The sequence below is a fragment of the Penicillium oxalicum genome, chromosome II, assembly GCF_001723175.1.
Source record: "Penicillium oxalicum strain HP7-1 chromosome II, whole genome shotgun sequence".
Taxonomy (NCBI): domain Eukaryota; kingdom Fungi; phylum Ascomycota; class Eurotiomycetes; order Eurotiales; family Aspergillaceae; genus Penicillium; species Penicillium oxalicum.
The window spans coordinates 319,494-333,457 of record NC_064651.1 but is presented as its reverse complement, the minus strand read 5'-3'; the positions used below and the strand labels follow the sequence as shown (position 1 = coordinate 333,457).

At 53.0% G+C, this 13,964-nt stretch overlaps 3 protein-coding genes across 3 annotated transcripts; 2 read left to right on the top strand and 1 right to left on the bottom strand.

The window, feature by feature from the left end:
* Positions 1–342: 342 nt before the first annotated feature.
* POX_b02042 (uncharacterized protein) lies at positions 343–1,472 on the bottom strand (the record flags this gene model as incomplete). Its single annotated transcript, XM_050110961.1, has 2 exons — positions 343–1,156; positions 1,234–1,472. 2 exons carry the CDS (start codon positions 1,470–1,472, stop codon positions 343–345), a joined length of 1,053 nt encoding a protein of 350 aa, XP_049971307.1.
* Positions 1,473–1,943: 471 nt separating this feature from the next.
* Positions 1,944–3,955, top strand: POX_b02041 (Heat shock protein sti1; the record flags this gene model as incomplete). Its single annotated transcript, XM_050110960.1, has 5 exons — positions 1,944–2,008; positions 2,089–2,282; positions 2,357–3,065; positions 3,129–3,720; positions 3,803–3,955. 5 exons carry the CDS (start codon positions 1,944–1,946, stop codon positions 3,953–3,955), a joined length of 1,713 nt encoding a protein of 570 aa, XP_049971306.1.
* A 3,324-nt stretch (positions 3,956–7,279) lies between these two features.
* On the top strand, positions 7,280–12,217 carry POX_b02040 (uncharacterized protein; the record flags this gene model as incomplete). Its single annotated transcript, XM_050110959.1, has 4 exons — positions 7,280–7,486; positions 7,580–7,642; positions 7,721–10,415; positions 10,509–12,217. 4 exons carry the CDS (start codon positions 7,280–7,282, stop codon positions 12,215–12,217), a joined length of 4,674 nt encoding a protein of 1,557 aa, XP_049971305.1.
* Between the last annotated feature and the right edge of the window lie 1,747 nt (positions 12,218–13,964).

Sequence of the window (13,964 nt, the reverse complement as noted above, 5' to 3'; positions counted from 1 at the left end):
CCGTCGACATTGATTGAAGTAGAGCTGGCTGAATGATGGAATTCATTTGCTGATGTGATAATAGCATTCGAAAAACAACGCCATCGCTATGCAGATATTTTTTTTAGCGTTCCGTATTATATGCATAAGGTGTACCGCTTTTGCGGCCATGGCGCCATTGGGGGTAAGAGACGGATAAGAGCGGGGAGAACTCTCTGCCTTGGGGCACGGAGCCTCCACAGAAACCTCATTTTGGAGGCTGAATTGAGGGCGCCGCTGCCTTGAATTTTCTTGCTAATAGACGCAGGATTGTTTTGAGATGAACAGCTTCGATCTCGTGATTCATACCACTGCGGGAGACAATCAGAAGCCAAGGACCTTCTCAAACCACGGATCAAAGTACTCGCAAGTCTCCGGACTGATTGCAGCGCCGGGTGAGCAAAGCTTGATGTTCGGGCACGATCCGCAAGGTGCCTCGGTCATTCCATTTTTGCCAAGGCCAAGAATGGGAGCGCCAGCCTCCTCTCCGGCGGCGGGCTTTCGGGACTGGCTTGCCTTCACCACTTCGGGGTTCTTCAGGGATTTGTAGTTGGCCCCGTTATTCAGAGCAACAAGCTTCCGGTCAAAGCAAAGCATCTGGAGGAGCTGGACGATGCTCTCTTCACCCAGACGCACGGGTGTGATACCACTCTGGTTGACCGCATTGGTGATCATTTCGACGGTCGGATACCCGGAGTAGTTGGCCGGGTAAGGTAAATACACCTTCTCTGACTCAGACTTCACCTCCGCCTTGCCGGTGGCGGTTTTGATGCGCTTGTTGCGGCCACGGTCGGCAGCCGGTACCTCATACCAGCTGCGCCGGCTGACGGTGTACTCGATGTAACCAGCAACACTGTTGATGAAATTGGCATCCAGCACACCATCCGTGAACCAAGCACCTCCAGTGATGTCCTCGCTCGGGGCCAGGCCCGCGAGCATGTACATCTTTCGAGTCGGATACTTGACATTGTGAACGCTTTTGATGTAGTTTTTGCTTTCGAGCGACTTGACGCAGCGATCGAGAATGGACTTATGCAGGTTCGTTCGGCTGATGATGTTCCGGATCCAAACGCCGGATCGGCCGCTCGAGTGAATGACGTTGTACACCAAGCTCTCGTCGGGGCTGAGACTCTGCAATCTATTGAACAAAAAGCATGACTTAGTTAAGGTCCCTCAGGTCATATTACGTGTCAAAGGTGAGTGGTGAAGTCTTACTTCTCGGCGTCATCGCGAGAGATGATCTTCCATGCGAGGCGGTTATTCGCGCCTTGGTGGAGTCGGAACAGTTTTTGGTCCACCAGGGCTTGCGTACATTTCAGCAACAAGTCGATTTCAGCCTTCGGAATCACATCGAGCGCAAGAAGGTCCTGCTGATAGAAAAGATGATCGGCTTCAAACCTCTCCACGCAGGCGTCATAAAGCCGCGCGGCGACTTCGGTCACGCGAGACGCCATTTTTGCGGGCTGGAGGGGAGAGGCTGGGAAGAGGCTCGGCTAGACGGGGTTGAGCGGTGATCGGATGCGGTGCAGTATTACGGGTCGATGGAAATCATGATCCAAAAAGCATCTGCTATAGCAGCGAGAGAGCAGCTAGAGAATCATGGGTTGTGGCGGAAAGGGAAGGCGTAGTGGTAAGACAATGACAGAATGGAATGAAGTATAATTCAGTCGGAGGAAATGTGAATCACAAAAAACCGCCGCTTGGCGACTTTTTTCGCAGCGGGGGCATCCAGGGCTTCCTTTTCAGGCCTAGCGTTCCCGGAGCTCAGGACTCTTCCGCCGCTGACTGTGCCTCAGGCACCTATGATCTTCCGGAAATTTCGAGAAGCTCTCGGCCTGAAGAGCTCATAACTACGGCTTGGAGACCTCTTCGTTCACTCAGATTCAATCAAACGCGACCTATTCTTCAAACAACAACTCCCAATCATGGCCGACGCGCTCAAGGCTGAAGGCAACAAGGCCTTCTCAGCCAAGGATTACTCGACTGCCATGTATGTTTCCTACCCCGCCTTTATGAGCTCATGATGGCATGATGAAGCTGGCGCTGACAAGTTGCCCAATTCTGGCACAGTGACAAATTCACACAAGCCATCGCAATTGAACCCGAGAATCACATTCTTTACTCCAATCGATCCGCCGTCTACTCTGCTCAAAATGAGTATCAAAAAGCTCTTGAGGATGCTGAAAAGGCTGTGACTATCAAGCCCGATTGGTCAAAGGGCTACCTTCGCAAAGGTGCTGCCTATCGGGGTATTGGAGATCTATGTAAGTGGAGAACCGACAATTTCATGGATATTTGGGCGCCACGCCAGAGACAAAGGCTAATACTGAGTGAATAGTGGCTGCGCACGACGCCTATGAGGAGGCTCTGAAGCTTGAGCCTGGTAACGACCAGGCTAAGTCCGGGCTGAACGCCGTGCAACGGGCCATTAATGCCGAGGCCACCGCCGATGGTGTGCAGGGTGACCCCACCGGTGGCTTAGGTGGCATGTTCAACGATCCTGGTCTTTTCCAGAAGCTTGCTAGCAACCCGAAGACCGCGAGTCTGTTGGGCGATGCCGAGTTCATGGCTAAGCTGAAGAAGATTCAACAGAACCCCAACAGTGTCGGAGAAGAAATCCGGGACCCTCGCTTCTTGCAGGTCATGAGCGTTCTTCTCGGAATCGACATGAGCTTCGGTGCTGATGCTGATGCGCCTGGTGCTGCCGCGCAGGCTGAACCTACGCCCGAGGCCAAGCCTGCCCCCGCACAGCCCAAGAAGGAGCCAACACCCGAGCCTGAAGATGAGGAGACACTTGCCAAGAAGAAGGCCCAAGAGGCCGGAGATGCTGAGAAGAAGATTGGTAATGATTACTACAAGAAGAAGGAGCTCGACAAGGCCATTGAGCACTACGAAAAGGCTTGGGAACTCAACAAAGACATCACCTACTTGAACAACATTGGTGCGGCCAAGTTCGAGAAGGGTGACTATCAAGGGACCATCGAGATCTGCCAGAAGGCCGTTGAGGAGGGCCGTGACCTGCGCGCCGACTGGAAGCTCACCGCCAAGTATGATTGGATCTGATTCTGGCTATGCTGTGGAAGAATTCTGACATTGTTTGCTTCGAACAGGGCATTCACACGAATCGGTTCCGCCTATGAAAAGCTAGGCGATCTCACCCAGGCCATCGAAAACTACAACAAGTCCCTGACCGAGCACCGTACCCCTGAGGCTCTCGCCAAGCTCCGTGCTGCCGAGAAGGCCAAGATCACGGCCGAGAAGGACGCCTACGTGTCGCCTGAGCTCGCAGAGAAGGCCCGTGAACTTGGTCAGCAGAAATTCCAGGAGGCTGACTGGCCTGGTGCCGTGGATGCTTTCACTGAGATGACCAAGCGCGCGCCCAAGGACCCTCGTGGATTCTCCAACCGTGCTGCTGCGCTGATCAAGTTGATGGCGTTCCCCCAGGCTGTTCAGGACTGCGACGAGGCTATCGCCCGTGATTCAAAGTTCATTCGCGCGTACATGCGCAAGGGTCAGGCCCTTGTTGCCATGAAGGAGTACAACCGTGCTATTGACACATTCACCGAGGCTGCGGAACATGATGACGGCACACATGCGCGTGAGATTGAGCAGCAGCAACAGAAGTGCTTGGAGGCGCAGTTCAGTGCTCGTGCCGGTGAGACCGAGCAGCAAACAATGGAGCGTATTCAAAACGACCCCGAGGTACGTGACTACTTGGCCCGAGTAATCTGCTGTGGCGGCACTACGACACGCTACGCAAATGCTAATTCTACTTCACATCTAGATCATGGCTATCCTTGGCGACCCCGTCATGCAGAGCATTCTGAACCAAGCCAAGAGCGACCCCGCTGCTCTTCAGGAGCATATGAAGAACGCCTCGGTGCGCATGAAGATTCAGAAGCTGATGGCTGCCGGTGTCATTCGCATGGGCCGGTAAGCGCTGATGCACTTGCAACGTAATGAGATATCCTTTGTTTCTGGGCAGCCCTCACGCAAAAGTTGCGTTTCAATAAGGACATGATGGCGATTGGCGAGGCTGTCCACTAACTATATTGTCATGATTTACCAAGATGTGATGAGCTGTATCGCCAATAGCAGTAATTATTCTCAGTATGATTTTTATGGGCATTGACTTTATCTCTCTCGAGACTATGTGTGCTTGTAGGCCTCTTTGGTTAATCAGATAACTTCCAGCGTAGACATTTGTACAGCATGTGTACTACCTAAGAACGACCACATTGAACCCGCCTCAAGAGAGACTCGAATCGCCGATGTCCACCCAGGACATAGTGGTCCAACTCTTGATAGTGTGGTCTTTTGCCATTTTCCGAGGGAGTTGCTACAGTATTCGCATAAAATGCGACGAGTCCATTGCCAACAGTAGTGAACATTTACTCCAATGACTGTCTTCATCAATTGTAGGACAGTGTATGCACGAGACGAGGTGCTTGAGCGGCATACCAAGCAACAATTTCATTTGTCAATGAGCATGCACCGCGCCGAGGGGATAGGGGATATTGATCTATACATATCTCTTGCCCGTTATGGCTTGTAGATCTCATACAGACTCGACGGCGTGACGTCTGATCTTTCACCACCATCTTTATTGTCCTCGACAGATAAGGGATATGGGCGGTGTAAATCGATCGCACAGTCCGACAGAAGCCCACAATCATGAACCTCAAGGGCTCGATGCCGGGTGGTTTTTAGTCTTGTTAGCCCCGTGGACATCATGTATATCAACTCTAGAGCAGAGGCAGCCTCTGCCCCTTTTACCCTGGTTCAGCCTGGATCTTACTTACCAGTGTGACTGGATACTCTATCCTTATGACGTGCATAGTTGTATATGCCGTGTTTCCTAGCACTCTCCAGGGGAATATTCTCTTCGCCCACCTGAGACCCTCTCCCTAGGTTGCTCAGCCACATCCCCCCACTAGACAGCAGCCCAGGTTGATTAATCTGGATGGGCGAATGAATTGTCTGTATTTGTTTTGTCATGACGATTGGCATCATTTCTCCATTAGGCCCAAAGCGGTAAGGGAATCGAAGAGTCCCTGTGTGGCGGTGCAGATAGTGTTCGTTTTATCCCCTCTACTGCTAATATACGAAGCTAAGTGGGTCTCGTAAAATCGGACAAAAGGAGTACAGCAGCTGGGGGCTTTCTCCGCTTGCTACGCTATAGAACGCCTCCATCACATCACTGGGATGATCTAGACTACAATTGTTTACCATGTGATCATGGTAGGATTAAATGGATGAGACTCTTTTTGAAAAAAAAAAAATTTGAGGTAATCTCAGGCGCCCAAGTATCCTTTATCTACCATCGACGTCTTGGACGCCCCAAATAGTGGCACTAGTCTCATAGGCCCAACCAAGGGTAATCAATCTGCATCGCTAGGAGATCCTGATGGAGATTGCAGGAGGGGAAAATTGACTAGCATGAAATAAGTAGTTCCATTGCTATAGGATTGCTGTGGTCTTGCTCTGCACTTTTTCATTTGACCATGGAAAGGCCCTTGGTTAGGGTATTCTCGAAGATGGGGGGATGTAGAGCTTGAGCACGTGACAGTGCTACTCTTCCACCTTGTTTCTTTTTCGGGACCACCTTGCTTCGAAAGGATAAGCGAGCTTGGGAGGCGGTCGATTCCCGTCTTGCATCCCAGCCACGTGTTCCTGCTCTCGGGCTCTATTTCATTATCTCTTTGTCTCTGTGGACTGGTCATGCATGTTGACATCAAGTACGGTTAATCAGGTGGGTTTTGGCAGAGAGCAGATACAGGTTGACTAGACTGTTTGCTATATAGTGTACGCAATCGACATGCTGTAATATGCCATTGGTATATAGTGATGCACGGTATATCCGTATGCGGTTGGCAGTAACCTTTCCACCGATGAACGTCACAAGCCTTTAATTGGGGACGCGCACTGGACCTGTCTTGTGGTTTGCACTAAGGTTCTTGGGTCCCAAGGGTACCTCGGATTGCGGAAGTGGGTTCACTCAAAGCTAATGTTCAAATCTGGTAGCAGCATCCTGAGTACTGCTCTGTGAAACCAGCCTCCTCTTTGACAGAACCATTCTTCCAGATCAGGTCATTGAGAAACTCTGGACTAGGCTCCTCAAACTGTCGATCACTCTTCTTCCACTTCCGCTCCCCCTACTCCAGATAGAGTTGTACCATCTCATTGACCGTACCGACCACTTACTAGATGTAGTGTGGTTGCATGAGCCTATTGAAGAGATCACTCCTAGACCACCGTTTGATCCATCTTGTGAGCCCTCATCACACGAGAATCACACAGATTAGGAGAGTCCAAAAGCATGTGGGACACCGTGCACGATGCCACCAAATCACAACTGGATGGATCCTGCGACCTGACGCGGTACAACCTCCTCGTACCCACTCTTCAGTCCCAGCCACAAGCGCACCGCGATTTGACGCAAGCGGCGGGGGGAAATGAGTTCCACTTCTTCTCTGATTCGTCCTAGTGGCTCTACCTACATTAGCTTTCGGCGACTCTGCAGCCGCTGGTGGGTGCTGATGCCCAGCTCCGGTGCTGCCTAGTTGGTCCAAGTACAGTGGCAGATTGACTGTCGTGTACCACCGATGAGCATTACGGGCACTAAGTGACTGAGGTGACCAAGGGACTGGACATCCTGACTTGACTGCTCGCTGCATTTGCGGTTACTTGATTCTGCGGCGTCGGCTCACAGCTCCTCTGGGCGTTCTTTGGCGTCGGCCCTAAGCTCCCGTCGCCTTTGGCGCTCTCCGTGCTCCCCGTGCTCCTTCTTCACTTCGTTCCCCTCTTGCAAAGCGAACACCCTCTTCCCATTCTACTCCATTTCCTCACGCCCTTTTTTTTCTTCCCCCTCGCCCCTTCTCCATCCCCCTCTCCCCCCCTTCACTACTCTTTTCCCGCCCCTCTACCTACCGTCAATTCCAGAGTCATTGCATAATCACTCCGGACCACTAGCCATAAACAGAGCTTCATACTTCACCCGTAAGTCCGAATGGAGTCGTGGTCTTGGCCCTCGTTCTTCCCCCTCCCTCCCTTACCCCCCTCCCCCCAGCCCCAGGTCCAGATCCATCTTCGCTCTTCTTCTCCCAGCAGACGAATTGTCTACCTGTCATTGACAAGAAGGTCCATGCTGACCTGAGGAAGCCAATTCTCTCTTTCTAGTGGTAGCACGGTACAATCTGTTCACACTTCCGCTTGGTCTCCGTCCGTGTGACGCCCGCGTGGATCTCTGTCGACCGCCAACATGGCGTCCGTCGCCGCGGAGAAAACGGAGCTGAAGGAGGAAGGGATGATTGAGGCGGCGACGCAGCTTGCTCAAGACCCAGAATCTAAAGTCAATCCCGACAAGGTGGAGGAAGCGCTCGTGGAGGAGACTCGAGGGGCGGGTGGTGTCGCATACCAATTCGACCCCAATGCGTCACCGCAAGCTAAGGCAGCAGCCGCAGAATCGGTAGGTGACCATTGCAACGAATTGCATCACAGCAATGCCATGGATGGAAATCAAAGGAAGTGGCGCATCACTAACGCAAAGATTGTCGCGTAGCGATTACCGCCTGGCTTGAAACGGGATGGCAAGCCCTCTGGAATGGCCGTGGTCACGGATAAGGTAAGAGCCGCTCGTCTGACATGGGATTGGAGACGCAAACACGCGAGACCAGAAGCTCATACTAGCTTTCCAACCTAGAACGATGGCAAAGCAGATTACGATCTTCCCCCACCGCGATCAGCCACTGCGATCTTGGCCGACGAGGCCAACGCGGCCAGCGCAAACGGTGGAAAAATGGATGAGGATATGCGCTGGGCTCGTGATCGCACGGGATGGGCCCCCCAGTTCCACACCGAAAAGACGGAGGAGGAGCAGGCGGAAGGAACATTGCTCGACCACCAGGACTTTTTGGAAGGCCGCATTCCCGACAAGTTCTTTGGAGATTGGTACCACAATGCGGCGATCATCGTGTTCGCCTGTTTGAGCTCTTGGGTCATTGCGGCTCTCGGTGGAGGGTTGGGATGGGTCCTCTTGGTGATGGCGGCATGTGGCACATACTATCGCACCTCCATCCGCCGAGTGCGTCGCAACTTCCGGGATGACATCAATCGAGAAATGGCAAAGCAGCGTTTGGAGACCGACACCGAGAGTCTGGAGTGGATCAACAGCTTCCTGGTCAAGTTCTGGCCGATTTACGCCCCCGTCCTGTGCGATACCATCATCAGCTCCGTCGACCAGGTGCTGAGTACCTCGACCCCGGCCTTTTTGGACAGTCTGCGCCTCAAAACATTTATCCTCGGTACCAAACCGCCCCGTTTGGAGCACGTCAAGACCTATCCCAAGACCGACCCCGACACCGTGATCATGGACTGGAAGTTCAGCTTTACCCCAAATGACACCATGGATCTGACGGCCCGCCAGTTGAAGAACAAAATCAATCCAAAGGTGGTCCTGGAGGTGCGCCTCGGGAAGGGTATGGTCAGCAAGGGTCTGGATGTCATTGTCGAAGACATGGCCTGCTCCGGTTTGATGCGCGTCAAGGTCAAGCTCCAACTACCATTCCCGCATATTGAGCGCGTGGACGTGTGCTTCCTGGAAAAGCCCGAGATCGATTACATCTGTAAACCCTTGGGTGGTGACCACCTCGGTTTCGATATCAACTTCATCCCCGGCCTGGAGACCTTCATCAAGGAGCAAATCCACAACAATTTGCAACCGATGATGTACGATCCCAACGTTTTCCCCATCGAGATCGCCAAGATGCTGGCCGGGAATCCAGTGGATCAGGCCATTGGTGTCGTGGCCGTGACTCTGCACGGTGCCCATCAGCTGAAGAATCCCGACAAGTTCTCCGGCACTCCCGACCCGTATGCGGTCGTCTCATTGAACAACCGCACCGAGTTAGGCCGGACCAAGACGGTCCATGACACCGACAGTCCCCGCTGGAACGAGACCATCTACGTGATCATCACTTCCTTCGCCGATACTCTGACTATTGTTCCCTACGACTGGAACGAATACCGCAAAGACAAGGAATTGGGTACTGCGGCGTTCCCTCTGAGCAAGCTTGAAGAGGAGCCCTCTCACGAGGGAATCTATCTGGAGGTGATGGCGAGCGGTCGTCACCGTGGTACGATCCAGGCCGATATCCGCTTCTTCCCTGTGCTGGAGGGCGGCCAGCTCGAATCGGGGGAAACTCAGCCGCCTCCCGAGATGAACACCGGTATCGCGCGATTCACTGTTGAGCAAGCAAAGGATTTGGACGGCAGCAAGAGCTTCGTTGGAAAGCTGAATCCCTATGCCGTACTGCTCCTCAATGGCAAGGAAATTCACATCACCAACAAGTTGAAGCGAACCAACAATCCCATCTTTCAAAATGCCTCCAAAGAGTTCCTCGTCACGGATCGCAAGAATGCTCGTCTGGGTCTCATCATCAAGGACGATCGCGATCTCCTGACCGATCCCATCATCGGACGCTACCAAATCAAGATGAATGATATGATGAAGATGATGGAACAGGGCAAGGATTGGTTCCATTTGCACGGGGTCAAGGAAGGCCGAGCGAAGCTGAAGCTGCAGTGGAAACCCGTTGCGCTCAGCGGCGTTGCTGGTGGTGCTGGCTACATCGACCCTATTGGCGTGATGCGTTTCCACTTCAAGGAAGCGAAGGATCTGCGCAATTTGGAGGCCATGGGCAAGTCTGATCCCTACGCGCGTGTCATGCTATCGGGTATTCCGCGCGCTCGTACCGTCACGTTCCGCAACAACCTCAACCCGGGCTGGGACGAGGTCGTATACGTGCCGATTCGAAGCGCCCGCGAAAAGCTCGTGGTCGAGGTCATGGATGAAGAGAAGATGGGCAAGGACCGCTCTCTTGGTTGGGTCGAGCTCAAGGCTGCTGACTTTGTCCGCGAGGATGAGAATGGCGAGTTTGCGATTGACGATGAGAAGCAGCTAACCACAGCGGATCTGCACTCGGACAAGAAAAGCTACAAGGGCCACATCAACTACACCGTCTCCTTCTACCCTACTATCCCCGTCTCGAACCCCGAGGATGAGGCTGAGCAGCAAGAGGAGGAGGAGCCGCAGGGAGAAGAGAAACAGGCTCTTGAACCCAACGGCTCCAGTGCTGCCTCTTTGTCTCGCAAGAGCACCGAGTCTCGGAGACCTGGTCATGTCAAGACTGCTAGTGTTGACTCCAAGGCATCGGTGACGCAGTCCAACGGCGCTGCGGCAGATGGCGCCACCAACCATGAGTCGAGCACTAGTGGTCGGGCCAGTCTGGAAACCAATTCCTCGCACCCTCTCACTCGGGACTCAGATGTTGCCTCTGTGCGATCGATCAAGTCGATTCCCAAGCTCGAGCTGGCCAAGGAGGATCTCACCAAATATGGTAAGTCAACTTCACGCTTGGCTTTTCCCGTGCCAACGAGTCGCGTGCTTCTTCCTTTTACCCTACTCGATCATGCATGCTGACCATATTCAGAGTCCGGATTTGTCGTCTTCAAGTTCCACCACGGTGAATTGGCCCACAGCAATGTTCAGCTGGAGGTTTTGATTGATGACTATCTTTTCCCGGCCTACACGTCGCCCAAGATCCATTCCAAGACCCTCAAGTCCACCGATATTGGCGAGGCTTTTATCCGGGAGCTTGAATTTTCCAAGATGACGCTGCGATTGGTTCAAAAGTCTGACCAGCATGATTCGAGCGAGGAGCACACCGTTGCCAAGCTCACCGGAAACACTCTGACTACCTTGCAGCACATTCTATACGAACCCAAGGAGTTGGTGCTTCGGTCCAATTCCGGCCAAGTCAGCAAGATCACAGTCAGCGCTCGCTATATCCCTGTCCGCATGACATTGGACCCCCGAGAGAGCATCAACAACATGGGTAAGCTGCAAGTGAAGGTCAACAAGGGTGTGAACCTCCCTATCGCCGACAGCAACGGCAAAAGTGATCCATACTGCCGCTTCTTTATCGGCGGTGACGACAAGCGCCACATCTACAAGACCGAGGTGATCAAGAAGAACTTGAATCCCGTGTGGAATGAGTCCTTCGAGGCGGAAGTCAAAACCCGCATTGATTCGAAGTTCCGTGTTGAGGTGTGGGACTACGATCGTGGTGTTGGAGATGATCGTCTCGGCGAGTCATTCATTGATCTTGAGCAACTTGAGCCCTTCCAGCCCAAGGAGGTCGTGATCACTCTCAGTAACCCGTCGAAGGACGCCAAACTGCCCTCAAACGGTCAGCCGAGCACCATTCACCTCAACCTTCTCTTCAAGCCCGACTACGTGATGCGTCTCGCCCAGGGATCCACCACATTTGTGGGTGGCATCGGTGGCAAGGTTGGTGGTACGGCGAAGACCATCGGTGGGGTCCCTCTGAAGGTTGGCGGTGTCGTCGTCGGGGGCGCTGCGCACGGTGCTACGTCAATTGGAGGCAAGCTCTTCGGACGCTTCACCAAGGACAAGCACTCGGAAGAAGATACCGAGGTGATGGTCACCGATGCCGAGCCAGCGAGTGAGGCTCGTGCTCCAGGGCCTGCCTCCGGCGCGCCCCTCGTTGACGCCACTCAAACCTCTCCCGCCTTGGCCGTCGAGGGCGCAGGCACTCCCCCTACGCCCTCCACGCCGCAGAAGGAGCACAGCCGCAACCGTAGTACGGCGACTTCTGTCTATGGGGACCGTCTGTCCGTCTTTGGCGGGGGCTCTCGCGGCGATACTGGCACCGCCCACATCACCGTTATGTCCGCCTCGGGCTTCCCCTCGTCCGCCAACTTGCGCGTCAGTGTGCGTGTGCAAGGGAGCAAGGGGGCTAAGGAGGTCCACAAGACCAAGGCGCACAAGGCTGGCAACGACGCCGTTCAGTACGACGAGACCTTCAAGGTTGCAAAGGTCACCGCTGGCACCCAATACTCCATCCGCGTCGTCGATCATGCCACCTTTGGCTCCGACGATGTTCTCGGCGAAGGATTCTTCCTTGTCGCTGATCAGGGATCCGAGGCGGGTCAGGATAAGGCTGTCATTGTGGGTTCGGGGACTGTGGTCATTCGGTCCAGCTTCGACTCGCCCGATGCTGCGGGATTGCGGCCTGGAACGTCCCACTCCACAACTGGGGATGAAGAAGCGAGCAGCCCTGCTGGCCGGATGCCTCGCCGTAGCTTCCTTAGCAAGAGGAGCGTGAGTGGGGCGTAAGAATGACCTCGAACTGCTGATTGTTTGTTTTTTTTTTCTTTTTTTTTTGTTTCATGAAAGTTGGTTGAACGTATGCCTTCGCCTCGCCTTGCTTTTTGAGTGCCACTGGGGATCAATCGGATCTGCGAAAGCAATGCATTCCATCCGAAAGGCACATCATTAGCCCTCCTTTTTCTCTCTCTCCCTCTCTCTCCTCCCCCCACTCTTACTACATGTCGGCTTGTGTCTTTTATGATTGTTTATCTTTTTTTTTATTCTTTTTCAATTCGTTGTAAATATGTGATATCCTCCATTTGCCTTTTGGGCAACTTTCGGGTGAATTCTTTCCGTCTTGGAGTATTCTCGCGTCATGTATGCTGTATGTATCTTGACGTCCAGTCGGCGTTTATGTGGTTTGAACGTATCAAAGTCTGGTATAGGGCCCAAGAAGGTTTCACGCCTTTTCGTGCACCGCGATGATATTTTCTTCGTGCGGAAAATTATCCTTGACCTGCCGATGGGTATCTACCTACTCGCCAGTTAGAGTATCTCCCATGGTTCTTCCTGATTGGGCGGTGGAGTTTGAGTCGCTCGACTATCGTATATTATTCCACGTGGTTGTTTCCATCCAGTCTCAGAAGCGATAGATTGCCTGTCTCCAGGTGTGATGTGGAGTTCTCCCTGCACTCATCATTGCCATCACCTTCAGCCCCATTCCGGAGACTTTCGACTCGGGCTCGGTCGGCTTGCCGCAGGCTGAGCTCCGATCGGTACGAGGGGACGATTGGTATGTAGGATCAGGGCACTCTATCGGTACCTGATCTGGCCTGTCCCGCGTCAGGGTGCATGGCATGGCATGTACGCACTCTCTAGTCTCTCCTAGAGTAATATCTACCATGTCCAGCACGAGTCTCCAATCCCATCTCATGAAAATATTCCATACCTTTGACTCTCACCTTCTCGCCCAGATCAACTACTACCTACCTTCCAATGCCTCATGTCTAGAGAGAAAAAAGAAAAGAAAAAGAAAAAATCTCCCCGAAAAATCGAGAAGCAAGAAAAGTGTTCTCAAGTCTCCGACACCTACAATCAGTACATCTTCCGGTGTACTCTCCTCCTACCTAACCTCTTTTCATTCCCGCGAGCGCCACATCCCCCCCCGGGCATCCACCTCCCTGCCGCACCTTCGCCTCCTACCTGGTCGATTCTGAGAGCACACACCCCCTCGGTTCTCGGGTGTCTGTGTCCCGGGTTCTCAAAGTGGAAAAGGGTCGGGTGAACTTCATCGTTGGAGACCTATGGACCTTTTTGTTTTCTCAATTGTGTTTGACTTGAGCGATACGGGACCCGGTAGGGGGAGCCTACTGCTGAGAGGATCTTGTTGGAGAATCTGTCAGTTAAATTTAGTAGTCCTCTTGACTATTACTATCAATATTTAACCCCTCCTCTCCCCAAATAAAAGAAAACAAATAAAAAAGGGGAGGAGGACCCGTTAAGGTAGAGAGAGTAGTACTGTAGAATAAAATATCAAACAAGCTCTCCAAAACCGCAGCACTCATCAAACCGATTTCCGACAATTTTCCCCGACACGACTCTCGCAACAGAATCACTACATCGAGACGACCGGTCCTCAAAATCAATTATTGACCTTTGCCGTCCCTACTCCCTCGTGGTCCGAATTCTGGAATAGGCAGTCTAGTGGAAAAGATGGATCTTGGAACTCGGGCCCAGAACCGGGAAGTCGGTGGGCAAAAAGTGGGCACTAGGG